Source organism: Lycorma delicatula, chromosome 11, assembly GCF_047948215.1.
Source record: "Lycorma delicatula isolate Av1 chromosome 11, ASM4794821v1, whole genome shotgun sequence".
Taxonomy (NCBI): Eukaryota; Metazoa; Arthropoda; class Insecta; order Hemiptera; family Fulgoridae; genus Lycorma; species Lycorma delicatula.
This window is the reverse complement of record NC_134465.1, coordinates 58,017,740-58,045,706: the sequence shown is the minus strand read 5'-3', so window position 1 is coordinate 58,045,706 and position 27,967 is coordinate 58,017,740. Positions and strand designations below refer to the sequence as shown.

General features: G+C 28.5%; 1 protein-coding gene across 1 annotated transcript; it reads right to left on the bottom strand.

The window, feature by feature from the left end:
- Positions 1-27,967, bottom strand: Usp12-46 (Ubiquitin-specific protease 12/46). The gene is made up of 9 exons (XM_075378859.1): positions 27,748-27,967; positions 23,339-23,539; positions 17,166-17,246; positions 15,472-15,688; positions 14,495-14,736; positions 13,113-13,268; positions 10,165-10,302; positions 5,217-5,360; positions 1-3,065 (listed from the first exon to the last, which is right to left on the bottom strand). The coding sequence occupies exons 2-9, from the start codon at positions 23,351-23,353 to the stop codon at positions 2,916-2,918; spliced, it is 1,143 nt and encodes a 380-aa protein (XP_075234974.1). The 5' UTR covers positions 23,354-23,539; positions 27,748-27,967; the 3' UTR covers positions 1-2,915.

The following is a 27,967-nucleotide window of genomic DNA, read 5'->3' as shown; positions in this document are numbered from 1 at the left end:
CTTTCCAAATCAGCTGATTTGGGAAGACGCGTTAACCACTAGACCAACCCGATGAATTTTAGAAACAAGCTGGAAATACTGAACAACACTGATTCAAGTGTTACAATATATTAATAAAAATAACTGTACATTACAATATTAACTTCTATATGTACTTATTTCGCAGAAAATGTTTTTAGTAAATTAAATTTGCTTGTATGATGTTTAAATTGTATTTTATTAATTAAACTGATACTTTATATTTGTGATCCTACCCAAGTTTCCTTTCTTACCTACTCATGTACATCTGAGAATTTTTTATTTACCTAGCTTTAAGTTTAACAGTTCATAAAAATATTTCATTGGGTAATTTTTATCAAAAAAAAAACTATTTAATAATTTTTTTTCAAATGCTCTTCTGATATGACAGTAAAATAGCATTATAATGAAATAATGAATAAATAAAATTATTATTTTCAGGCACTTTAAAGCACAGTATACTAAAAACGTAATTGATATTTATCACCAAACAAGTTTCATAAACCATAACCGATTGCTATAACGCATTAAGTAGCATCATGTCACTAAATTTTAAAGAAACTTTGTACATAATAATTTTTGTAGATTGAAAACATACTTTTTTACAATGTTATTTTTTGAATTACAGGAGAACAGTCACCAATAGGTAAGCCGGAAATTTTAAATGATCTGTACTTCTGCTCATCGTACAGTCCTTCAGAGAACAGTGTTTTAGCTCATAAGAGTATGAAAATCCTCCAACAAAAAGAAAACTTGTAAAGCAAGGTAAAGTCCACAATTTTTTTAATTTTCTCTAAGAACTGAACTAGGGCTCATCCATTATCGTTATCTTAGACCACAATGCTGCTGTGGCATTAATCTCCAGTACTGATAATGTAAGTGCTGAAAGCAAACAAAATAGTAGAAAGCATAAGAAAGGAAAAATTATGGAGGACAGTACTATAAGTAAGAAGAAACTGCGGCAGGATGGCAGTGGGAGTAAGATATTGGTGGTAAGTGGTAAGTAAAATATACACCATTCTTCTGAAGGCAGTTAAAGATAAGGTCTCTATGGAGGAGGTAGGAGGGCTATTGTCCCTGAGGAAAGGGGAAAACGAGAACATTAAAATAAGGATTAGAAGCACGACAAAGATGGCAGGATCAATTAAGATTTCTTACAAGAGAAGGTGAATGATGTTGATGTAAACTACAGGGGTCGAGGAGACAGGAGGACAGATTACATGTTAAGGAGACAGTTGTTGAACCGATAAGGCTATTGTTCTGGAGAGCATTTCAAGGATAATCTGTCCTAGTGAAATAGCTGTGCTTACATCACCTAGATCGGCATTGGGGAATACTAGAAATACCATGGTAATATTCCTAAAAGAGGGCTGCCAGAGGCATAGTTGACATGAGAATATGTATCGGTTGGGTTCACTGACAACTACAAACCAAAAAGATGACACTAGATGCTACAGATACTGGAAGCCAGGTCATGTGGCATCTAAATATTAGGGGACGAATAGGGCCTGTCTCTACTTGTGGTAGAATATGGAAGAGAAGACAAGTACACTGAAGCACCGATTTACATATGTGGTAAGGAGGGCCACAGGACAAATAGTAGATCTTGTGCATCCCTAATGAAGGTACAACCGGTTAATTAATAGGAGTCTCATCCATGCTGCTAGGAAGTAGCATGCAGGAGAGAAGCTGGTTATGGCTGTGGCTGAGCCTAACAGGGCAACTACAACAGGGGAAGGCTGAATTACAGACTCTGATGACAGAGCTATTGAAATTCCCAGTGTCAGGGGTTCCAATAGTGGATAAGGGTTCTGGTGATAGATTTTCTTGGGTGGATGTTAGGAAGGCTAGTCACAATATGTGGAAATTTTAACACTCAATCATCAGAGTCTGGAGGAGCTCAGAGGAATCCAAAGGATGACCTGTTATCAGAAACGCTTGGACAATGGAACTTTGCATGTACTAACTGTGGAGAGAACCCAACTTTCAAGAGGAGTAGGTCACAGTCTTGAATTGATTTGACTCTGGTGAGGGCATATCAAGTAGATAGAATTATATCATCTTTGATATAGCTGTCAGACTTAGGCAACAGAACACACTTAAATAATATTTAATATATCTCTACCACTATAGTAATGGGTTACTTGATTTTATTACCTACTTTATTATTATTAACCAGTTTTTATAATTTCATTTTTTTATATTAGATTTGCATATTTAGTTTTATTTTTAAGGAACAACAATTTTGTACATTTTAGAGTTTTAGCTCACGTTTTCAAAAATTTTTAACTTTTATTGGTAAGAGATTATTAGTGTACACTCCTAAGTCTACACAAGTACAGTACATTCCTAAGTATAGTATACTCCTAAGTCATTTTTTTTTGTCTTCAGTCATTTGACTGGTTTGATGCAGCTCTCCAAGACTCCCTATCTAGTGCTAGTCGTTTCATTTCAGTATACCCTCTACATCCTACATCCCTAACAATTTGTTTTACATATTCCCTAAGTCATTAAAATATATATAATATATTCATTTTTATTCGGTTATAAACACTAATACATATAGTTTCCATAAAAAAAATACAAGTTAATCAATAAGAAGGTAAATCTTTAAAGAAAACATTTGTGTCCAAGAAATAGAAAAAAAAAACATAATTATAGAATTTGGGCTTCAGCAAGTTAATAACTATTTAACAGAAATATATGCAACAGATTTACATTATTATATTACATGTTATGTTACACAAATTTAAATACACCGTAAATACATTTTCACATAATTGAACACAACCCCTAACACTAAATTCTATAAAAGTTAACTTGATTTTAACATTTTTCACATACAATGACTAATTTTTACCCTTTTTTTTCTTTCTTTTTTCTTTTTTCCTTTTTGATCACTTTCCATTTACTTTGGTTTCAACAGGTGAACTTTTTGTTTCTCCACCATCTCTTGATTGGTAAAAAAGAATATAACCAGTTTCAGATGATTTCTGTATATCTGATGTTAAACCATAGAAATCTTCAATGGCAGATTGATCAATTTTCTGTAAAAAAAAGTTATAAACAAATAAACAATAAACCTAATATAAAAATATTTAAACTATATGAAGAATAAAGGTTCAACTTACCAATAGTAGTGAATACTAAATTATTCAAGTGCTTCAGATTTTATTTGTCCATCATAAGGAATAATTTATTAATTAAAAATTTACAGTTACGCATTTAAATAGTAGAACAGAAATTAAAGTGAAAAAAGTAAGTGATTAAAATTTGTATATTCATAACAGCTGACTGTCAAATATTAAAAGTAAATAAAGTCATACGTTAAATAAAAACATCTTGCTTGTAAGTGATTCTTTGTATTATAACTGTTATATGCTGATAACTGTTGAGAATCTCTTACGGACAAGACGTTTTTATCTAACGTATGACTTTTAATACTTGACAATCAATGGTTATGAATATACAAATTTTAATCATTAATTTTTTTTTCACTTTAATGTTTATTCTACTATTTAAATGCACAACTGTAAATTTTATAATGATTCCTGATGATGGATGAATAAAATCAAATAAAAGCACTTGAATAATTTAACATTCACTATTGTTAGTAAGTTTAACCTTTATTGTTTACCAATGGTGACATGCTAAGAAAATTTAAGCTGAAAAATATTTAACACTGAAACTATTAGAAACAAAAAACAAATATCCCAAAAATCTACCAAATGTAATTTTAAAAATGGCATGAAAATCGGGTTAAAAAAAAATTGAAATCATCTATTGTTCAGTTTTTGGCCAAGGTCGCAGACACAATGTTGTTTGAGAGCCAACAGTTTAGTCGACATCGCAATATCGGGCTAGAATATATCAAAACAAACCAGTGAATGATGTTATCAATAACATACCAGCGAAATTACATCATCGACGTAACACAATATTATTTATTACTATTACAATACTGTTCGGAGTGGGGAGTGACGATATGAGCTCTCAGTATATTCTCTTAATGCGATGGGTGTGTTAGCTTCGATTGCGCTGTGTAAGTTTTTTTTTTTCAATAAATCATTAATCTAAAGATTTAATTTAATTCTTACTTATTGTTTGTGGCTACTATGGATTGTCAGAAGAATATAATTAAAAAGGCTAAAATTAGATTATTTATATAAAATGTTATGCTCTATAAGACTGACCATGCTATGTTGTGCCGTTCATTAATTATCTGTACGAATTCCTGTACTTTTTATTTGTGAGAGTAATGTTTATTTAGTTCAGACTGTATTATTTTCTGTTTAGTTTTCTGCTCTTGTAGCACAAATATCATTTATTGCATTATTCCTTTAGTTTAGTTGATGCACAACTCTTCTTGCAATTCTGGTATACTTATAAACTTATCAAATTTTAAATAGTGTTGATGTGCTTTATTATTTTTCTTTTCTTTTTCGTAATCACTACCCAATCCAGACTATCAGAATATCTATTATCTCACAAAGAATATTTACAACAAAATATTCCTGTAATAAAACCCAAAATTAGGGTATTATCAAACTGTGGAACTACCAGAAGCACTACATGGTGCAGAATGTGGTACACCAGAACAAGAAATAACAACAAAAGAGAAGAGAGCTCTAAAAAATATACAAACCAAAATATGAAAATGGATTTACAAATTAAAAATTATAAAAGAAATTTACTAAAACAAAAAAAAAAATTGAGGATTTAATCTGAAAAAGAAGATTAAGTTTTTATGAAAATTTACTCAGAATGATCAACAAATTGACAAAACAATTATCTGATTTTTAAGGAAACAGAACTAAAAAGTACACAAGGTTTAAAAAAAATTTTTTTTAATATTTTAAAATATTGAACATCTTTAAAGAATTGATCTTTAAAGAAGACAGAGATGAATTTAGAAAATTGATACAAGAATCAATGTTTCCAAAGAGAAAAAAGAAGGAACACATCTGAATAGGTAGACAGAAATAAAAACAACTGAGTGAAAGAATGAAGAGCTTTCAACAAAAAGAAAAAGTCAGAACTGTGTAAATGCAATACTTAGTAGTCAGAATGAAAAAAAAAATAATATAGATAAAAAATACAAACATTCATTTAATAAAAAAATAAAATTTCTAAACATTACAGAACATTTTAAATCGGTAAAAACCGATTCATAAAAAAGTATTTGCAGATATACTTACATCAACCATATCATCATCAAATAATAACCAGAAATCATGTGATTTAACAATACTTATATAATGTCCTCTATTAGGACCACTACCACAATGTATCACAACTGCAACTAAATTATACATACGATCTGGGTTCACAGCATCATCAGACTGAAAATAAAAAATAAATTTAGCACAGTATTTAGACACAACTATATTAATATCATATTTATATACAATCATATAACCAGCCGATTAGCAATATATGGTTGAATGATATTTAACCCAATCGACCCATAGCGAGACATTCAGTGTCACAAAACCGGCAGCATTCCAAGGCCAGACAATTTGTTTTCTCCTTTATATAGTACCTTGAATGCCTGATAAAGTTCAGCAATTACTTGATATTAATAGATTACATTTCATTTTACTTATTTTTCATATGTACGATAGTTTTATAACAAATTTGCCTTTTACAACCTACTCTTTGTAACCTTCTAAGTTTGGTTATTTCCGTGATATGTTGTTGTTATTGTCTACTTCATGCATGTTTATATTCGGTTATTCTAATTTTTAGTGAAATCTGTTGTAAGTTTTACTAAATTATATTTTATTAGTTTATATTTGTTTATATTTTATAAGTTTTAAGAATGGAATTTTTAAATGATGATGGATAATTGACGTTTCATGTAATGAAGATTCAGATATTTTGTATAATAAGAAACTAAACAACACTAGAAAAAATTCAACTCTTGACCAAAATATGGTAAATACTGATGACAATTCATCTGATTCTGATTTCAAAACAGATAATAATTGTGACTGTAATGTATTAGATTTAGACTGGCATGTTGTATTACCACCTGAAAATGAAATAAATACTTCATTTACTGTAAAAAATATAGACATTCAAAACAGGCCTCCTTGAGATTCTCCTCCTCATTTTTATTTTAGTTTTTTTCTTTTGTAATAAATTGTGAGAATATATAGTCAGGGAAAATAATACATACATAAAAATAATATAAAAGATAACCCAGTAAAAAACTGAAAACCTTAAATACTGTAGGCTAAAACAATGGAAGAAAGTTACTATTACTAACCTAAAAAAATGTTAGCACTTGTTTGAATACGTGTATTACAGTTAGAAAAAATACAGTATCTTATTGGGATCAGAGACCTTCCCAAAGATTAGATTTTTTCCACGATAACATGAGCTTAAAAAAATTTGAACTGCTTAGCAGAATGTTACATTTGAATTCAACTAAGGCAAAACCAAGAGGTGACCCTCAATATGACCCATGGCACAAGGTTAGGCCTTATTTAGATTTTTTAAGTAGTGCTTTTAAACATTTTTATAAGCCCACTCAAAAGATTTCATTAGATGAAAGTATGATTGGAATGAAGAATCGATTCATCTACATTCATTATATGCCTGACAAACACAACTGCCAGTTTGGTATAAAAATGTTTGAAGACTGTGAGAGTTCAATATCATATGTAATGCATGTTGAATTATATTCTGGTAGACTTCCCTGTAGATGGATATCATTATGTAGTTGAACAGGTCATGGCAATTACTAGAAAAATGCCAGTTATTTGGGAAAGGGTATATCTATCACCAATGTAAAAATAATTTCTATAGAAAAATACCCCTAGCAGAAAAACATTTCCAAAAAAATGTGTATGTTACTGGTAAAATCAGAGAAAACTCAAAAGGACTTCCTAAGTCACTTATAGATAAAAAAATGATTAGCCCACTTAAATTCTTTAAGTAGGCTAATCATTAAAAAAAAACTCAAAAACCAGGGATGTTTTTTCCACTGGGAATCATGCAGAAGATAGAATTATTACTAGTAGGATTGGAAAACAAAATATAAAACCTGTAATGATTAATGTTTACAATTTATACATGGGAGGTGCAGATTCATCAGATAAAACAATTTACCATTCGTCATGCTCCAGACAAACAAATAGGTATTGGAAAAAATTGTTACCAATCTTGACATTACAAATTTAAATGCTTATGTCCTTTATAAGCAAAACACAGATAAGCCCATAGAGAGTTTATTATTCCAATAATTGAAAATTTGGTATACGCTGCTACAGAAACAGAAACTACAGTGTCAGCCAGTAGTAATATCAGTAGTTAATATCAGTAGTTAATATAAGTAGTTCATATCACAAAGTAATAATCAACATACCCTTGAGCACCTTCCTGGACAACAACAACATAAATATGGAGTTTGTGGACCAATTAAAAAAAAAACTGGTGCTAGTAGATCCCATTATTGGTGCAACTGTGGAGCCACCATCAAGATGACTTCAGAGGATGATATGTATGAGTGTAAATGAACTGTAGTCTTGTATAGTCTCAGGTCAACCATTTCTGAGATACGTGGTTAATTGAAACCCAACCACCAAAGAACACCAGTATCCACAATCTAGTATTCAAATCCATATAAAAGTAATTGCCTATAGCAGGTTGGAGTGCATCCAACCTGCTATAATCAGCTGCAGCATTATTACAGACCAGGACAACAAGGAAAGATGAAATGCAAAAGATAAGTAAATTGATTTGATTATGATTTATTATAGCCTATATTTTTGTTATTAAAATGATATATAATAAGTTAAAATCTAATCATTAAAAATAATTTCATTGCTGTTTCAAAAGAAGGTTGTTTTTTGCTTAAAAACTGCTGGCTAGTCACAAAATAGTACACTGCCAGATAAGATTAACACATCAATAAGTTGAGCACAGTTACAAAGTAATTGCTGATCAGCTGTCGCTTCAGTTCTTCTGGTATGCTAATACACTCATGTTTAATCACACTTATAGTATAATCATTTTTAAATGAATTTCAATACCCACATATATAAACATCTAAATTTTTTTTTGTTGCTTTGCTGTTATTTCATTCTTACAAAATGAATTAATTACATAATAAACCAACATGTCAATTATTGAAAATATTATTTAAAACATTAAAATGTTTCTAAATGTTATTTAAAAAACTGATTACATTAAAATAAAAAGGAAAAAATATTTAAAGAACGAAGCAAGACGAATAAGTCATAGTAACTAATATATAAGGGTTTAAAGTAACAGAAGGAAGAAATATACTATACATCAGAGAGAAAAGAGAAGACAATTGGATGAGACATATACCAACCGTTAGAGGAAGCTCTTCGTAAAAAAGAAATCAGAACGACAGAAAGCGATAAAAAGAAGTAGAGGAAGAAATAGAATCAATGTTAACTGACATGTAGAAAGAAGGAAATTACATTGGAGAAAGAAGTGAAGGACAGAGAAATGTGAGGAAAAAGGTTCCATTAAAATATTTCTTTAATATCAACCCATTGCAACCATCATATTGGGTAGATTCATCACTTTAACCCACCGGGTTGGTCTAGTGGTGAACGCGTCTTCCCAAATCAGCTGATTTGGAAGGCGAGAGTTCCAGCGTTCAAGTCCTAGGAAAGCCAGTTATTTTTACACGGATTTGAATACTAGATCGTGGATACCGGTGTTCTTTGGTGGTTGGGTTTCAATTAACCACAGGAATGGTCGAACTGAGAATGTACAAGACTACACTTCATTTACACTCATACATATCATCCTCATTCATCCTCTGAAGTATTATCTAAACGGTAGTTACCGGAGGCTAAACAGGAAAAGAAAGAAGGGTAGATTCATCACTGACAATGATACTGATGATTACTTTTTTCTTTCAACATCAAAACCGGTGATTTTTTTACGTGGTTCTTATGCATTTCTTTTTTCAGTTCTAGTGCATAATTATCATTTAATTGTAGTCTAATCTCAGTAATCCAAACAAATAACAATCATACTCTTCTGGATTCGTATGTCAGTAGAAGAAACACATCAATGTCTCTACATACATTGTAGTAAATTCTATTATTGTAAATAGGAACTACAGTAAACTTTTATACTACAAGCTAATAGTAACTAGTAGTAACCAGTTACTAATAGGAGTAAGCTGCAATATTCATAATATCCTAACTAGAACAATATATTTTATTATACATTATAAAACGTACAAAATTTATGAAAGCAGACTGAGACAGGAATACTCACACTTTTTTTTAAGAATGATAAAAGCTTTTTAAAACAGTAAAAAATATATATAACAGAAAATATTTTTCAACAGTCACCATCTCATTGCATAATTTTTTTTTTAAATTCACAGTTTTTACATACCAGGAATGAAAAGTTCAGGACATATTCTTGACCCATGATTCAATTGTTTGCTTCAATTCATAATTTTTTCATCAAAAGTCCTCATAGTGCCCCTTTAAAAGTTAGTAAACAAATTTAAGTCAATTTTAGACTCGGCTACAATGCAGATGTGGAAGAAAGAAATTAAATTTCATTTCACTATCTTAAGAACATTTAGCATAGTTGATGCAGTAAGCAGTATAGTTGATTGAGTTGCATATATATCACATCACGCACAACTAACCAAACTGCAACAATATGTGGGATGATCAAAAATACCTATATTTACCTGTTACCATTGATTACTGACTAACAGATATCAATTGATATCTGAAAATTTGAATCCAATAATGCACAAATCCGATAACCATGACGTCTGGTCCACACATTTGCAATAACATTACATGAATTTCACAGCTTTTATTTTTTGAACTGTAAAAAATTAATTACATAAAACATCACTTTTATTACAGAAATTAATACGGCGTTTTAACTTGTCATCACTCAGGTATTAAAAATTGTACTGCGGCTAACACAGTGTCATTTGTTATAAAAGGAATCGCATTTTCCTCCACAATTGACCAAGAAGGCTTGAAAAAAATTTGCGTTGACACACATGAAATAGAGATTACTATTTTAACATCTCTCATAACCAATGTTCTATCTATGAAATCAAAATTGCAGCAGTAAATATATTAATAATGATAATAATATAATAAAAAAAAAAAAAAATACCGTGTTGAAAAGCCTCAATTCCAACGGAAATACCACACGATGAGAAACTTTAATATGCCTATTATACTGTTCCATATATTTAAACCTTTTTAGATGTAAAGCAAGAATCATTGGTAATTTCTTTACTCGCATACGTTTCTGAAATAAAGATTTAAAAATATAGATTAATTTATTTTGGTAGTCTATAAATTCAGTATGAAAATTGTAGACATAAGTATAATCAATTCATTTATTTGTATTAATCAGAATTTTATATAAAATACAGAAACAATGAGTTTCACAAGCAGAATACTCTTGCATGACAGACACAACACTACATTATCACTCTTACATTAAGGAGTATAGTTTATTAAATTATAAATAACCATATAATAAAAGAGTAAATAAAAACCCATTGAGTAAACAATTAATTTTATACAAGCAACCTAAAAAATCTATATTTGGGAAAATACAGTACATTATTACCACACTGACTGCTAAAACCAAGACAAGTACAAGCCAAATAAATGTGTTATTACTGTGCTTCACCAAAATTAGATACAGTCAGTGTTAAATCCGTTTTTATCAGTCTTGGTAGAAACAGAGTTTAATTCCATTATTTTTGGAATACTTAACTTATCAAAACACTGAAGTAGAGTTAAATTTATTAAACAATACAGTTTGTTTATTACTAGTTTATTAATTTTCAGTGTTAAAATAAGAATATTTTAATGTTTGGGGGGTTATTTTTTTTTAATATGAAAAACATAAGTGATCTACTATTTTGGTTCTGAAGTAATTTTTTTACTATTTTGTGTCCTTTTAAATAAATATATAATATAAAATAAATACATAATTTTCCATTTTTAACAAAAAATATAATGAAAACAAAACAAAATTAAACAATTTCTTATATGAAAACAATTCAAAAATATTGCTACAAATGACAACCCCTAAAAATGTCAAAGGCATGCTCAAAAGTAAGCATTTCATATATTTAGTAGGGAAAGAAAGGAGTAAGTTGCCTTCATCACCAAATGCTGTACATTAGAATACCAGGTTTATCAAAATACAATGTGGTGAGACAATCATCTATAGAAATGAGTTTCCCTCCGTTCACCAATGATACTGAAAAATATCATTACTCTCAAAGAAAGCAACTCTAATTATACCTCTGGTATCTATACTACTTTATAAACATAAAAAAGACTTAAAACAATGATGAAAATGCAACAGAAACATGCACGTAACTAATAATTGTCTTTGGTGGAGTAATCAATCAGTTGAATGGTTAAATACTATTCCCCCACTCTTTTAAATTCTATTTTAATCCTTTAAAGCAACACATTTATAAAATCCTGCACCCTCAATCATTTTACATATTCGTTTACGTAATCGTTTTACATATTCGTTTACGTAATCGTTTTACATATTCTAATTTTATTTTCACCTACAGCTTATAATAATGAGTATAAATAAAATCTTGAATATATCAATGATGATACAATTTATTAACACAACAGAATGGTAGCATCTTGCATTTCACCCACAAAGTTCTCGTTCAAATCCTAGTTGAGACTCGGCCTAGTTAAAAATCTAAAAAATGCCTCAATTATTTTCAAAATGATCCATAACCTGCCTGTCTCATTCATATATATGATCCCATAAAATTAACGCATTTAACAAACCATGTTTCATTGTATTTTATTCCTATCATGTAATATTGTTTTGTTAGATTTAAGCTAACTGATGCACTTGTGGTAATACACACAATGTAATAATAGGGGGAAAGGAGAAGATAATTAAGGTATAATAGAGGGTGAGATTTACAGAAAAAGTGAGAAAAATGTATTACTAATTCTAACTACATAAAATTTTACTGGAAAAGTCATAAGATCATTTTTCACAGACTTTTCAAACAAAAGTAGTGTTACTTTTGGTTGTGTATGGTAGGAGTGGGGGATGGAAATGAATTTTTTTATTGTTTTGAGGTCTGAGGAGTACAAAATACCATTCACTTAAATTGGTATTTCCTTATATATTTATACATAGACCTATGTATAAAAAATTATGTGACTCGAAAATCTACAAAACTACAATTTCATTGAAATTTCAATATGGTGTAGTAGTGAATCTGAAGTTACGCATGAGAAAATTTTATGTAGATTAGTTGAGTTGTTCTTAAGTTACGCTCAATTTAAGGTCAAAAAAATTTCAACGGAGCAAATTACAAGCACGATTCATTACAAAGCTGCAAGTTGGAATGTTAATGTTTCTTTATCTTAGGTTTCTATTGTTAGAAATATTAAACCAAATTAAAAAAGAATTAAAATATTAAAATCATATTAAATTAATGAAAAGAGTGTTCTTGCACAGTTTTTTTAACAAGTAGTAACAATAAAAACAATTAAAATAAATTTTACGATCTGTTTTTACATTAAATTTTCATATAATTGATAAAATTAATCATTATAAAATCCAATCTGTAAAAAAATTTAAATGTTTACTAAGAATTGTCAAACAGAAGTTAAAAAAATATGGCAAAGCATTGCATGACTTTCCTAGTTGTTAATAACAAAAATTAAAAGACTTGAGCAAAAAAAAAGAAGCAAAATATATATTTTTTAGCAGTGGGAAATAAGTTTTAAAGAAGTTTTTTCTAAAAATATTCACATACAGGATAAGTATAAGAAATTTACTTAAGTAAAGTTTTCTCTAAATCTAACAACCCTTCAATAAAGGCTAAAATAAAAAAATAAAATTTTGATTAAAATTTTAGGTTAATCTAAGATTTTCATAAAATAAAGTTATTCTAGCTATATTTCACCAGAGAAATAAAATAAATAAATCAATTAAATCGTATAAACTTTTTAAGGTAACATTCTAGAACACACCAAATACATTTGTTACCTGATTTCTTAATTAATGAATTACTCTACACTTTAAATTTAAGAAATAAGTATACTCACAGTTGCCTCTTGATAACTAGAACAGTGATCACATTTGAATTTATTTTCACTACTTAAGGTCTCCATATTAGAAAAGCATCTAAGACAATGTGTTATTGAAGTGTTCTGATCTATATCAACTTGTAAATCGAAGAAATCTTCATCTTTACTGCTAACCTGTAACAAATAAGAAAAATTTCATATTAGTTCATAAAGGGTCATTTTGGCTGATCAAAAAGTAAAATATATATTCTCAAGTTGGCAGTGCTGTTTAAAATTGTTTAATAATTGATTTTTTTTTCAATTTTTGCACCATCAGAAAAATCTTCTGTTTTTGAAAACTGAACATTTTTGGTCAATCACCATATAAATATAATTTAAACTGCTACAGAATGAAAAGTTGTGGATGAACCTATAGAATGTAGACCTCTTCAAGATTACAATAAGAATGACAATGTAGTAACTACTAATGAAATCCAACAAGCTGTTAGTATAACTCGACCTGTTAAAACTGGAATTAACAAAAAGGATTTTATAAGGTAACACTGTCCAAGCTTCTGACAAAAATCACAATTCAGAGAGGTTACAATTCTGTAAAAAATTTAAATACCATTAATAAAAACATGAGTGTGAATTTTGAACTTGAATAGTAAACTAATCATAAATGGTTTCATCCATATAATGATAAGCAAAATGGCAGAGTTGAAAAGAGTCATCAGCCATTGAAAAATTTGAATTAAAATTTTACGTTTTAGAACTGTCAATCAATAAAATGCTCATTAGCGTATTTTAGGTTAATGTGATATTTTTAGGATTGTCACAAAACTTTGACTTTTTTTTCTGAGAACATATAACAATTATCCAAACCTACTTTAAACCTGCATCGATTATAAATAAATAGAGGATTACGCAGAACAAATGTGATTCGTGTAGCTTACCCACCTACCTACAAACTGTCTGACATAACACAAACTGAATGAAATGTACAGATGAGTAGTTCAAAATCCAGGCTACAACACAGATTGTGAAACAATCTGTAAAAAAAAAAGTCATCTCATCTAATTGGTACACTTAAAAAAGATATACAAGAGATAAACTTCCAAATCAATGAGCAATTAATAATTGAGTGTAGAACTGACTTTGGAAGACAAAAAATTCTTTAGTTTGTTACAAAAAAAAAAAAATGGATAAAAGTAAAGTTTTGGAAATATTGATACAATTATTACTAAGGCTGAATGTATTTATTACTCTTAATCCATAAATTTGAAAAATTCACTTTAAGTGCCTGTTTTTTTCAATCGCAAAACTTCTACAATTTTACATTAAAAAAAAAGTGACAACAAATTGTCAAAGTTTAAAAAAAAAAATATAAGTGATGATATCTGAATTAAAAACATACTTACTGTTTCACAATTAAGGCATCGCGTTTCAGAAGTTAATATTCCTTGAAATATCTCATGTACCCATGTAGGTTCAGTTTGAGATGAACAATCGCCATCAGTTACATCAGTCTGACTGTAATTAATGCCGGGTCTACCATTATTTTTATTCTGTCCTCTCTCAGCCAATATAATTTCATTAATATGATTTATAAGAAAATTAAGAAATTCATGAGCATCTTGTTGCATATAATTATCAAATTCCTCTGTAAAAGAAATAAAAAGGAAAAAATTATAATAAAAAATAATCAAACTAATTCAGAATAATATGTCAAACTTGTCACTACCTCTGAAACATAAAGGATTAAAAATAAATTCCAGTAATATTCACTAAGGTCTACATTGTCATCAGACCTAAAATAAGCCTATGTAAGTAGTGTTAAAAAAATTAACTAAGAAAATTATTATTGTTATTGTTAAAAAAAGTATACTTTTATTTTAAAATTTAATGCATCTCCTATCCATCAAAGTGACTATTAAAAGAAAAATTAAAAAAACAAAATTAATTTTGTTTCTATTAATATCATTACTTCTTCCAAAAGAAAAAGATTCATTATAAAAGTTGGGATATGGTGGTGAACATAAAATTTATTAATTCTTTATATATATATATTTAAACAATAAAAACTCAACTATTAAATAATGATAATGAACATTCCAGTACTGAACAACAAAATTTACATGTACATTCATAATATTATTCAAAATTTCAAAATATAAAACATACTTTTGAATTAAATTACAAACCATTAAAAAATTGTTTTAATGTAATAAATATAAAATTTAATACCAACTGAAGATGGGGAATACTACAAAAACTAGTAACTGGAGATTAATATTGTAAGTTTAACTTATCTAATTACTGTTTTAGTGGTTTATATTTCATATAAAATTAAATATACATATATATAATATAATGACTCAACAGGAAGATGGCTCACCTTTCTCTTTTCTTAATCTAGCAATAAATTTTTTAGGTGCTATAGAACCAACTTTCTTCTTTTGAGTAGCAATACTATGAAACAAATCTGCAAGACATGATAGCAATGTCTCTTTAGTCCTTTTGTTTCTTGCTTTATACTCTAAGACTTTTTCTCGAAAAGGTTTACAAAAATAAAGTGCTTGAAGAACTGAGTTACTGTAGCAAGTATTTCCAAACTAGAAACAATAAGAGAAATCTGAGACAAATGTACAAACAAAATAAAAATTATATCACTAATGTATTAGAGAAAGTTATTCAGAGTAATCACACTGCTGATCACAAGTTATCATAAAGTAAAAGTGTTCACTGTTAGGTATTGTGAACCCTGCTAATCCTCAGTATACACTGGCCTCCGTGGCATAAATAGTAGCATCTCAGCCTTTCTTCTGGAGGTCCTGGGTTCAAATCCCAGTCAGGCATAGATATTTTCACATGCTACAAAAAATTGTCATTCATCTCATCCTCTGCAATAGTACTTAACGGAGGTCCCAGAATGAAACAGTATTGACAATGTTATATCTTTTTATAAATCAATATTGTTCAAATCTTACTATACATATATCACAGGTTTGTTTTTAAAATTTTAATGTTTGCTATCATGATGCTATAAATGTAAATATGCAATATTTCCTAATGTTGTAGACATACAGAAACACTTCATATAAAAATCAGCAATGTTAAAGTGATAATGGTTGTATTAATCCGTTGTATATCACAAACCAAATCATGCAGAATAAAATTCTTTTATCTGTTTAAACAAATCCTAGGAATAGCAGTGCTGTTGTTAGATTTTAACGTGGTGAATGAAACATCCATAGATCAGTTGATTGTAGTTTTTTAATGGTATATATTTCAGGTTGCAGTAATAATCATCATAAAAACACAAACAATAAAAAATGTAAATAAAAAAAATTTATTATAGATAAAAAATAAAATTCACCAGTCAAAATTATGGGGTGCAACCAGTAACAAACTTTAGTATATTATAAACTACAACAAATAATTTTAAATTTAAACAAATTTTTACAATCTACATTCACGAAACACTACTCAAAAGAAATATTTATACAAATGTACAAAAGAATGAACTTATAAAAAATAATATATAATTTCAAGAAAACTGCACTGACATCTGTAAATTTCATTCAAAAGTTACAGGGAAACAGAGATTGCAGTTTTTAATAAAAGAACATACATCCATGACTCCAGTAATCAACTATCATCAGTAAAAACAATCAATCACAGAAACTAACAATTGTTTCTATAGAATTAAAACACTATGAATAATAAAGATAGACTTTTTTCTTTAATTAAGCTTTTTAACTTTTTTTTGGCTGCTGTAAAATGAAGAAGTATACTTCTTTATAAACATTGTCTTATATTGTCTTTTTTCATAAATAAGACAACATGAATGAAAATACCACAATAATGTGAAGTGGGAAATTGGTTTTGAGAACATGTATTGTGGTTCTTTATTACTTCCCATTCTGCAAAAATCTGATGAAAAGACATTTATTATACAAAATCATGCTCTCGATCATCAATCGATTATCAATTTAATTTAAAAGTAAAATCCTTAAACTTCACTCTCTTCTTCGAGCACTCCCACACACACATTTACACACAAAGTTGTAAATAAAAAACAATACATACATTTACAAGCCCAAAATAATGTTCATTAGGAGGAAACTGGTCAGCTCCTATATCCCTCTCCAATTGGGATATATTTGCTCCCTGAAACATGAAAAAAATCACTGTGGTTTAGTAATTCATTTCAATAATTACTACAACTAATAATAAATCATCCCTGATTACTAGAACTGTACCAGTGTTTGCTTTTCAAGTGAACAGAATGAAGAAAAATTTTGTCTTTCTCAAGAGTGAAGAACAGTATGGTTTTCACCAGGAATAAACACTGTTGATTTAATATTTTCTGCACAACAGTTGATTGAAAAGAACTGAGAATATGGTAATGATATGGTCATATTCATCAATATTAAAGCCTACATCTCAGTAAAAAAAGAAGTCTGCCTGGAGGAGTATTAAATAATTATGGACAGAAGCATTCACTGACTTGATTAAGCAACTACATGCAATCAACAAGAATGGGGAGTAACAGGAAGATTTGATAAAGATGAGTTGTAAAGAAGATCAAAATAATAGAAGGCAAAAAACATTTATTGTGTGGTTACAGTTACTCATGCTTATATCATAGTAACAAAAACTTGCTTTAAATAAATACCTTAACTTTTTTTCTAAATTTTATAAAACAAAAATAATTGTTGATTATACAGTTTCATTCTAACTTTTTTCTGTATAAGATTCCTCTTTTCATTTCTTTTAATTATACCATATTAATCCAAGGTTTAATAGAAGCCCATTTCGTTTTAGCTTGAAAATGATTAGATGCTGCAAAAGCTACCTTGAAAAGTAGTCATATGCATTTTCAATATCAGAAAACGAAAACAACACTACAATCATTAAAAATGTTTTCTTTACATAGCTTAAAGTCAATCTTACGTTTAGTTCTTTGATGATTCAGGTTTTTACTGATTATAATTAAAAATTAAATTTTTAGGCAAGCAATGCATGATATAGCAACACCAGTCAGATATAGTTTCATCAAAAAAATACTTTTACCAAATTTTTGCTTGTTTCTTAAGGCTAAGTGATTGCATATATATCACAAACCTGATTTAACTAATTTCACTCTTTGCTAGCACAATAAGACCACAAATATTAAAAAAAATTTTGTTCATCAGTAACACATCATTTTTTAAAAAAATTTTTGTTCATCAGTAACACATCATTTTAAAAAAAAAATTTTTTTGTCTTCAGTCATTTGATGCAGCTCTCCAAGATTCCCTATCTAGTGCTAGTCGTTTCATTTCAGTATACCCTCTACATCCTACATCCCTAACAATTTGTTTTACATATTCCAAACGTGGCCTGCCTACACATTTTTCCCTTCTACCTGTCCTTCCAATATTAAAGCGATTATTCCAGGATGCCTTAGTATGTGGCTTATAAGTCTGTCTCTTCTTCTTAAAGATGTATAATGTAATGTAAATGTAATGTAATGTAAAAAAAAATTACATTTATATTATGAAATAAATTAAATGTTCATTAAAAATATTGCTGAAAGAGCCTGCGAGTGCTGTTAAAAAAATAAATTTAAATACACAATTAATTCTACAAAACATGAAACAATACAATTAAACTCATTTTTCCAACATTCAAGCATTATCCTGTCAATAGATACTATTTCTAGAGCTTCACCATTGCAGGCAATCACATTATGCTTCAACATCTCCAGTTTATTAAGCAAAATTACGTTAAAATAAAATGAATATAGTGAATAAAATGAATCGTTGAAATTTATACATTTCATGTCAAAATTTCTATCAAAATATAACTTTTAGAAATTGAAGTGATTCTTTCTAAGAATTACTTTGTTCTACAAACAAAATAAAATTTCCCCTTATGCTTTTTACGTTAACTGAACTAAGCTATAGGTGTGGCTATTTTCCTGAAGGAAATCGTGTTAGCGTGCCTATTCTGCTAGTGACAAACATCCCTGCAGTCTCAGAGAAGATACTGGCGCCAATTAAAATGAATACCTGCAACTTACACCTTCCGCCAAATTACGACATCAGCGAGTATGATCTGTCAGTTTTCACAGATTCCTTTACCCTGCCTAATAATTGGCAATTTCAACACCAATCACTATTCATGAGGCTCCTCATCATGTTCTTCGCAAGGCACTACAGTTGATCAACTGAGGCAGAACTTAGATCTCTGCATATTGAATGATGAATCGTACACATTTATATCATCTTCATTAGGTACATTCCCATGCATCTATCTGTCCTTATGTTTAGGGCCTATGTGTCTCAAAAATTTATTTGGAAGCAAATAAAATTTAAAAAAATTGGTTATTATCTAAGTTGGTAATAATGGTTTACTTCTGTGTCAGCCAAGCAGATGGGTGGTTCAGAAAGTGGACTGGATCGAATACAATATTGTAATACTGGACAAGGGAATCTTTGGCCAACATGACAAGAGTGGTAGCACGATCCACCAACCTGCCGAGTTTATACACCAAATTCTTGATGGCGCAGATCAATTCATCCCTTTAACATCTGGAAAGCCAAGGCGGCTTGCTGTTCCTTGATGAAATGAAGACTGCAGGCTTGCACTAAAGAATCAGCCCAGGGCTCACTCATGAATATCTGATAACTTAAGACTAATGCACCCATTTATGTTCGCAGCAACTGCCAACTAACGGTACATCACATACTTGTGGATTGTGTCTGTTATGTGGCAACTAGGAGTTAACTTTCAAATATATTAGGAAATATAAGATGATGTTATCAAATTTTTTATGATTTCCTAAGGCTGTTCATTTAAACGCAAAAATTTGATTTTTACTATATTAAGTTTAAGCTACTTTTTTATTTCCTTTTTTCATATTATTAATGACATAATTCACTGTGAGTTTTATTTCCCTTTTAGCATATGACATAGGTGTTTTTCATTTCTTTTTGTGCTTTCTGTGAGCAAAAAACACTTTGGCGTTATCATTGCTTGGAATAAAATTTTATTAAAGAAAAAAAAAATAGCTAAAAAAACTAAAATTACCTTAAAAATTAAAAAATTTAACAAAAACTTACAACTAATATCACAGCAAAAATTTATTTTTAAAAAACACTTAAAACTAATATCACAGCCATAAAAGTAAAATTAAAAATAAGCATAAAACTAAAAACGTAAAATTTAACTAAAAATAAAAAGAATTTAATGAAGTCCAAGTGGCATGTGAAGGGCCCCAAAGCTCAGATAACGGGAAGACTAAAAAAAATTAACATAAAAACTGAACTATTACAAAAAACTAGATTAAAAAACTAAAATACTAAAAAGTTAATAACAAAAATTATAACTAAAACAACTGCAAAGCAACCAAAAAGCTACAACTAATAACAAAGATAAAATATCACTAAAAAAATTAAATGTAACTACTATCGCAGATAAAAAGCTTAAAAATAAATAAAAACAATTATATATAAATAAATATATATAAACATAAAACTAAAATAAATTTAATGAACTCCAACAGGAGTGTAAACGTCTCCTTCTCCTAACAAAAGAAAATAAAAATTTTAAATGAAGCATATAACAGTAAAAAACACATAACACTATTAAAAAGTATGTAAAATACTAATAGCTCTAAGAAATAAAAATAACCAGTTCAAAATTTCTTTATCTTCAACCAGGATTTGACGAATTTTCCTGGGCAATTTAAATTTATGACACAAGGCTACATAACAAATGCAATCCACAAGGATGTGGCACACAATCAAATGGCAGTTGCATCATACGCACATTGGTGCATTTACTTTTGACTTTTATTTTTACTTTTTAACATTTTAGTGTTATGTTTCAAAGTTGTAGTAACCGCTGGGTACGTACACCCATAGGTGCAGTGAAACATAGATGGTTTTCATATCTTTGTAAATCAGAATTTGCAAGAACTGCAGTAAAAGTCAGGTGATTCAATTGCACTTTAAGACAGGGAAAGTAAGATGCTGAAAGTTGATCACATCTATCCCAAAGTGAAGATTCACCACACTCAACAAATATGCTAGTGACAGGGCTTGAACTAAAAGCCCCTGTAGCAAGACAGAGAGAAGCATGATGTACAGCATCTAACATGTTCAGCGCAGTATTACACACTGAAGAGTAGGTGACACAACCATAATCTATACATGACCTATTGGCTCCCCAACTGGTGTTGCCAAGAACTCGTAGCATATCTAGCAGTATGTAACATCTTGTTTTTAATTGTTTGATGTGTTTTACCCAAGTAAGGCAGCTATCAAAAAATAAACCTAAAAACCTGATATCAGGAGAGATAGTAATTAGCTCTCCATTGAGAAAAACTTGCCGAATGGAAGGGTCCTGCAGCCAAGAAATGACTACACATTTTGTTTTCTCAGGTGAAAAGGTGAAGCCGGTAACCCTGGACCAAGTTTCAGGATGAGATATAGTGACTACAGAACACTATATCAGCAGAGATACTACTAAGTATCTCTGCTGTGGCTGTTGAACGGGACGTAATATATATAGCAGTCATCAACAAATAATGAACATGAAACAGGTAGCTGCACACATTTAGTAATACTGTTGATGGCTATAGAAAACAAGGCAGTACTTAAAACACTTCCTTAAGACACTCCATTCTCCATGGTGACGCTACCAGGTAAGGAATCTCCAACACGAACACAGAAATTTTGGTCATTTAAGAAACCCCTGATAAGTGTAAGCATACAGCCCTTGATGCCCCATTCTTTAAGGGTGTTAAGAATATTATGTCGTACACCTTTTTGATATCAAAGAAGACAGCTACAAGGCGCTGGCAGAGTAGGAAAGCGTCTTAAATAGCTGCTTCCAGTGATACTGGTCAGTGAAAGAATGTCCTAGTCTGAAACTGCACTGTTCTAAGTGTTTTCCACTTTAGGTGTTTTTTTATATTACTGGGCTTTAGTTTTTAATTTAATCTTCAATTGTTATATTTATAATTGTTTATTTAATTACAATATAAATAATATATTGTCTACGTCCTGATAACGACACCTCATTGTGCACCCAGGAAAAAAACAATACATCATAATATCAAATTTACTTGTAATAATAGCTCTTTCCTTAGAGTTTACTAGTATGATAATGAATAACTGAATTAAATTGAGTGTATAAGTGGACTTATAAAGTGCATATAATGTACTTTCATAGCATTTAAAAACAAATATTATAATATGAAAATACAGCCAATTCCTATAAGACCACAAGAAAACACATCCAGGAAGAGATGCATCAGTTTAACATGAAATTAGTGCAGAAGATGCTGGAATAGGTAAGGGAATTAATAGAGCAAACTGTAAACTGGTAATACAAGAAAGCAAGATTTTGACTAAAAACAAGTTCTTCTATTTGCAGAACACTTCAGAAATATTATAAATAATTGAAAAATTTTATTCTAATTTATACAAGGACCAAAATTAGAGTTCCCTGTAGAACAACGTCTACTACGTTTGATGAAAATCTGTGGACAGGGTGTAGTTATACGACCAAATAAAGGCCAACATGCATAAGTACATACGCACAAATGTCTGTCTGATATAAGATTTTTTGGGCTTGGAAGCATTGGAATAAAAATTTGTTCACAGATTATTCACAATTTATAATTTTTTTTTTGTTAAAAATTTTTAAATGTCTGCTTAAGACACAATATTTTAAAAAATACTAATTTTTGGGAATTTTTTTTACCAATCTACTTACTTTCTTGTTTTAGCTAGAGCTGCAATACCAGCTCATAGTGCTATAGATGAGAAAATAAAATAGCAGCTGACAGAATTTTTTTTAATCATATTCAGCAAAGAAATTCATTCTACAGTGCAGTGTATTGTACGAGGGTAGTGTACTTTTTTAAACTGAATTTATCATCAGTTTTGTTCTTCACTTCATTTGTTTTTGTTTCATCACGATAAAATTATTTATATAAAATACTAGAATTAAATGTTTGTAATTAACTGTGTAAAACATAATTTAATTTAATAACATGCAAAATAACAATATTCTGAATGAAAAAAAGGATTCTTAAATAGTTAAATTAACACAAATGATAAAATTATAATTAATCATTTTAGCTATTCCACACAATCTTTTTCTATACGTAAATAATAATAATAAACAAAAGCTACATTAATAAATCTAAATAAATACAGATACTATTTCTAAAATTACAAAAATAAATACTAAAATATAATTACCATAATGAATTGCATAAGCAGAACCAATAAACTGTTGTGTAATTATATGCAATTTACAAAATGTAAATACCATTTAATAGGTTTTTTATTATCAAATTCAATAATTAATATTTTAATTAATTATCCAGATATCATTTTCCTTGCCATGTAACATAACCTCAATCATAGAAGTTATTGCTTATCCTTTAAACTCCACTCTATCTTTAAGAAAATCCATAAATAAAATCAACTTATTAGTGACAAAAAACAATAATTTATTTTTCAAGGAAAGGATCAATTAATTAGACATAAAATAAGCTAATTAAAAACACTTAACTCTAACAAAAGCATCCTTTATTGTTTGTTTTTATCATTTACTAAGTTATCATGAAATTAACAGTTAGAAATTTTTAAAAAAATGTTGTAATAAACAAAAAAAAAAAAAAAAAAAAATTAACTGTCTGTGCAAGAATCAGGTCGATTGTGGTCAGAACATATAAAGAAAGACAAGTTTTAAATCAAAAATGTTTATTTACACTTCTCTTGGTTTGCAAATTGTGAATAGGAAAAGTAAGAAGTGAATATAAGACAAATCTGAGAGTAAAACAACTATCCAAGTAAATGAATTAAAAATGTTAAGATTTGTTGATAATAACATTCTTTTTTAGGAAAACACAAAAGAAAAAACTTATTGGCATAAGTTTTTGATAGGCTGAAAGTAATCAATTAAAAAATAATAAATTAACACAAGTATAATTAAATGTAACAAAAATGTAGTGACAAATTAAATATTAAGAATGGAGCCAGAATCCTATAAATTATTGACATTCAGTAACATTGTCTCTTATCTTGATGGCAACAAAAATAGCCTAGAAAATCTTTTTCTTTAATATTTTGTTTTGGCCCACTCATTCATAATGTTTTCTTAATTTCTATAATGTGTTACAATTCTTTCAATCAATTATTTTTAATATTATCTATTAACTTTACAAAAATTCATTTTTTTCCTCACTAAAATTCTTAATTTTAATTTTTCAATCGATCTGCAACAGTGTGATTGACATTCAACAATAGATAAACAAAAATAAAAAAGATTGTTATATTTTTTTATCAAATATTTGATAAAATAAAATCATATTTTTTGCTGCAACCATCATCCAAGCTGGTTTATTATGAAGTATTACCTTTGGATCAAACAATTAAAAAGATATTATTATTATTAGCATTACTAAGGAGAATAATTAATACTTTATGGTAATGAAACACAGATAACAGAAAGGCAGAAAAGAAAGATAATATAGGTTTTAATAATGTGATATTGAGGATGTTAAAAACAAGAAATTGATAGTGATTGACTTATAACAAATTTTACATCAATTTTCTTTCTAAAAGAGAATTTTCCTTCACGAATGTTTACAATGTTCTCAAAATGATGTTCATGACATTGACGTAAAACTTCTTATAAGTCAAACAGAATAACAGTTTTTATTTAACACTGATATTTAATTACGCTTATACTATCAAACTCTTTATGTAAAAGAAGCTAGACAGATAAAATTTGTTGAAGTTCAACAAAATTAATCAAAATTAAATATTTTACTTGTTGATCATGACCTCCAAAGTGATCTCTATATTGCAGTGGTAGTGTCTTATCCTGAAGGTTCTGGGTCCAAATCTGTGCTATACATGGCATTTTTGGCAAAAAAGAAAACTAAATTGTAATTGGACATAATCCTAACATAATTAATATGAAAAAGATTATTAAAGGTAAAGTAACTAAGCTGTCCTGAAGAGTACTACAATTCTGCACCTAATGAGAATAGCTTTATCATGATTTATATTCAAACAATTGAAATTGTTTGAACAATTTTATTTATTTATAGAGCCATACAGACTAATGATTGAAAACAGTTTTATGTATATATATTAATGAATTTTTGCAGTGTGTAAAAAAATTATGTCAGACTAGGATTCAGATATAGAACTTCCATTTCCAGATGAAATGCTACCACTCTGCCATAAAGATCAAAACAGATGTTTTACACAAATTTACTAAATAAATGAAATACCAAATCAAACCAGGCAATTTATTTTATCTACTATTTTAGAATTAAAATAATTAGAAATTAATGTAAAACAGTAGATCTCCTACCCTTTCAGGATAAATATTCATGGGTAGCACCATTAAGTTAACCTTTGATCTTTTACTTGAAATTCAGGATGTTTTTGAGGAGAATTTTCCTATTCATTGAATCAACATGAACTACATCCTGTTTGCCCAACACAGAAGTTTGTAGAAATATTCCAGTTTAATTTGTAAATGTTGCATGTCAATGTCTAGCACATATTCCATGTATCAGTGAATTTGTTATTTGTATTATGCAAATAAATTTTTCAAGTTATTTATTTGAAATTTTTTTTTATACATATGATTAAATTTTAACAGTTCTTGGATTTATATAAATAAAAAAAAACACCAACTGTAAAATGTTTGAATTTCAGTTAGTAAAAAAAAATTTCAGTAAACTTAGTTGAAATTTTTAAACACATTAACAAATATATCATAACAAATATGATTTTAGTACAAATTTCCAGATCTAAAAAAATGGAAAATATGATAAGAAATACTGTGAACTATAGCATTATATAAGTAAGGTAGCAAATTAGATACCAGTATTGTAGATTTAAAACATCTGATGCAATATCATTATGAACATATTATTCATTGTGAATATTACGATGAACAGTTGTTGGGGAAATCTGTGCATGAATGTATTATTAGTTAACTATATAAAGAGGCTAAAGTTAGTGAAAATAGCAGAAACAGCATATAGCAAATTTAATATCAAGATCCATGCTCCCTAAAGCTTTAACGTTCTATTAAAACACATTATTACTGATAAAAAAAATCTACAACGAAATGTCAATTGAGATAACCAAATTAGCAATATCAAATTCAGTAGTTTTAGTTTTATATTTCTATTAATAGATTCTTTTAAAACCAAACCTTTTTAATGAAGAATAATTTTAAGTAATGACAACAAAATTCGAGTAAAAAGCCTGTCATTTATTAAAAAGTAACATTCAGTGCAAATTTTATAAGTTGCAGCAAAGACGACATAGTTCAACCAACAGAAGCAAAAGGTTTGCAATATACAATCATGTTCAATCCAACCAAATTTAAATAAAGAAAAAAATCAACAATCCATATAAATGGGAAAATTTTGTTATTAACAGCATTTAATTTTTATTAACACATTGTTCGTAAACTTTTTTTTTATTTCTGTTTACTGACTAATATATAATTCTAATTTTCAATTACTTATTTTTCACATTTGCTAAATAAACAATTCATAATTGTTTACATAGATAACCTTCCATTTATTTTCAAAAAAAATTAACTGTTTACGTAACCTACCATAGCAAAGTCAGCAACTCCATCTATTTATCTATTAAATTTAATTTTATTCAAATAAAAAAATGAACATACTTAAGAAAACTTACAGCTTGTAACACAGTAATCTAAATAACAATGCTGTTGTTTCACTGGTAAAACAATTATAATGAACTGAAACAATTTTCTTTTTTACATTTTCTCAAAACATACTTAGATGGTTTTGCCAAGCCAGAAATAAATATTGATATTCTCTTCAATTAAAATTAATGAGTAATTAATGACCAAACATTACAGAAATCTAAATTAGTTTGGAATACTTATAAAAACTTTTCGCAAAATAAAATGTTAATAACATATTACCTTCACATATATGAGAAATTTGTTGAGGTTATATTAAATTATTTTTAATTATCAAATAATACTTGATTTTAAATAAATCATTAGATAATTATGCCACAACTTTGCAAAACATTATGAACCTGTAAATTATTTTACGAGTACTAATATGAAACTACTACAGTTAATATAAACTATAACTTGAAATTCAGAGATTTAGAGGTTTAACACTTTTCTTTTACACAAAACAAGCTAATAAACCGAGAGCATTAACATAAAGCAAAAAACGCTACTTTCATAATTAACCAAAGTTAATTCTGGAAAACTTCAGGCTGTAAATTACTGCTAAGCATATTTATTAATAACGAGCGTTGATCATTATAAAAGAAACAAACTAAAAACGTGATCATAATTCAGGGGTAAAGAGTTACACTACGAAAAATATCACTAAATCCTATTTTTCGTGAAAATTCTACCATCAAAAAAATACAGACTGTATGTTACGATCTGTAAGAAGTATAAAAATAAATAGTTAAAACTCACCATTTTAAAAAAAAAACTGTTCTTCAATTACACATTTTTATATAACTGATAAAAATTAAAAATAGAAGACATAAGGTAATAACTATAACAGATATACTTAATTAAATGTCATCAATCATAAATGAAAATGTCCAAGCACTATAATACAACTCACAAGTTTGTTCCGATGTTGCAATTGTCGTATCACATGCTTAAAAATAAAATAAATAGAACTAAATTTCTCTTAATTGTCGGTAATTAGTTTTTGATGACAGTACACATAACCTAACACTAAAATGGTGACATTCGCACACGAATTCCAGATAATGTTCTAAAATTTTCCTTAGGTGGCGTGCTTGTACTCATCGGCAAAATAATGAACTAACGCAAAAGCC

What these genes read in the sequence shown, in the direction of transcription:
- Usp12-46 (XM_075378859.1), bottom strand. An exon ending in ATTATTTTGGGCTTGTAAAT is followed by an intron (nt 15,689 to 17,165) that starts GTATGTATTGTT and finishes TATTGTTTCTAG; the next exon opens with TTTGGAAATACTTGCTACAG. An exon ending in AATTGAGGCTTTTCAACACG is followed by an intron (nt 5,361 to 10,164) that starts GTATTTTTTTTT and finishes TTTTATTTTCAG; the next exon opens with TCTGATGATGCTGTGAACCC.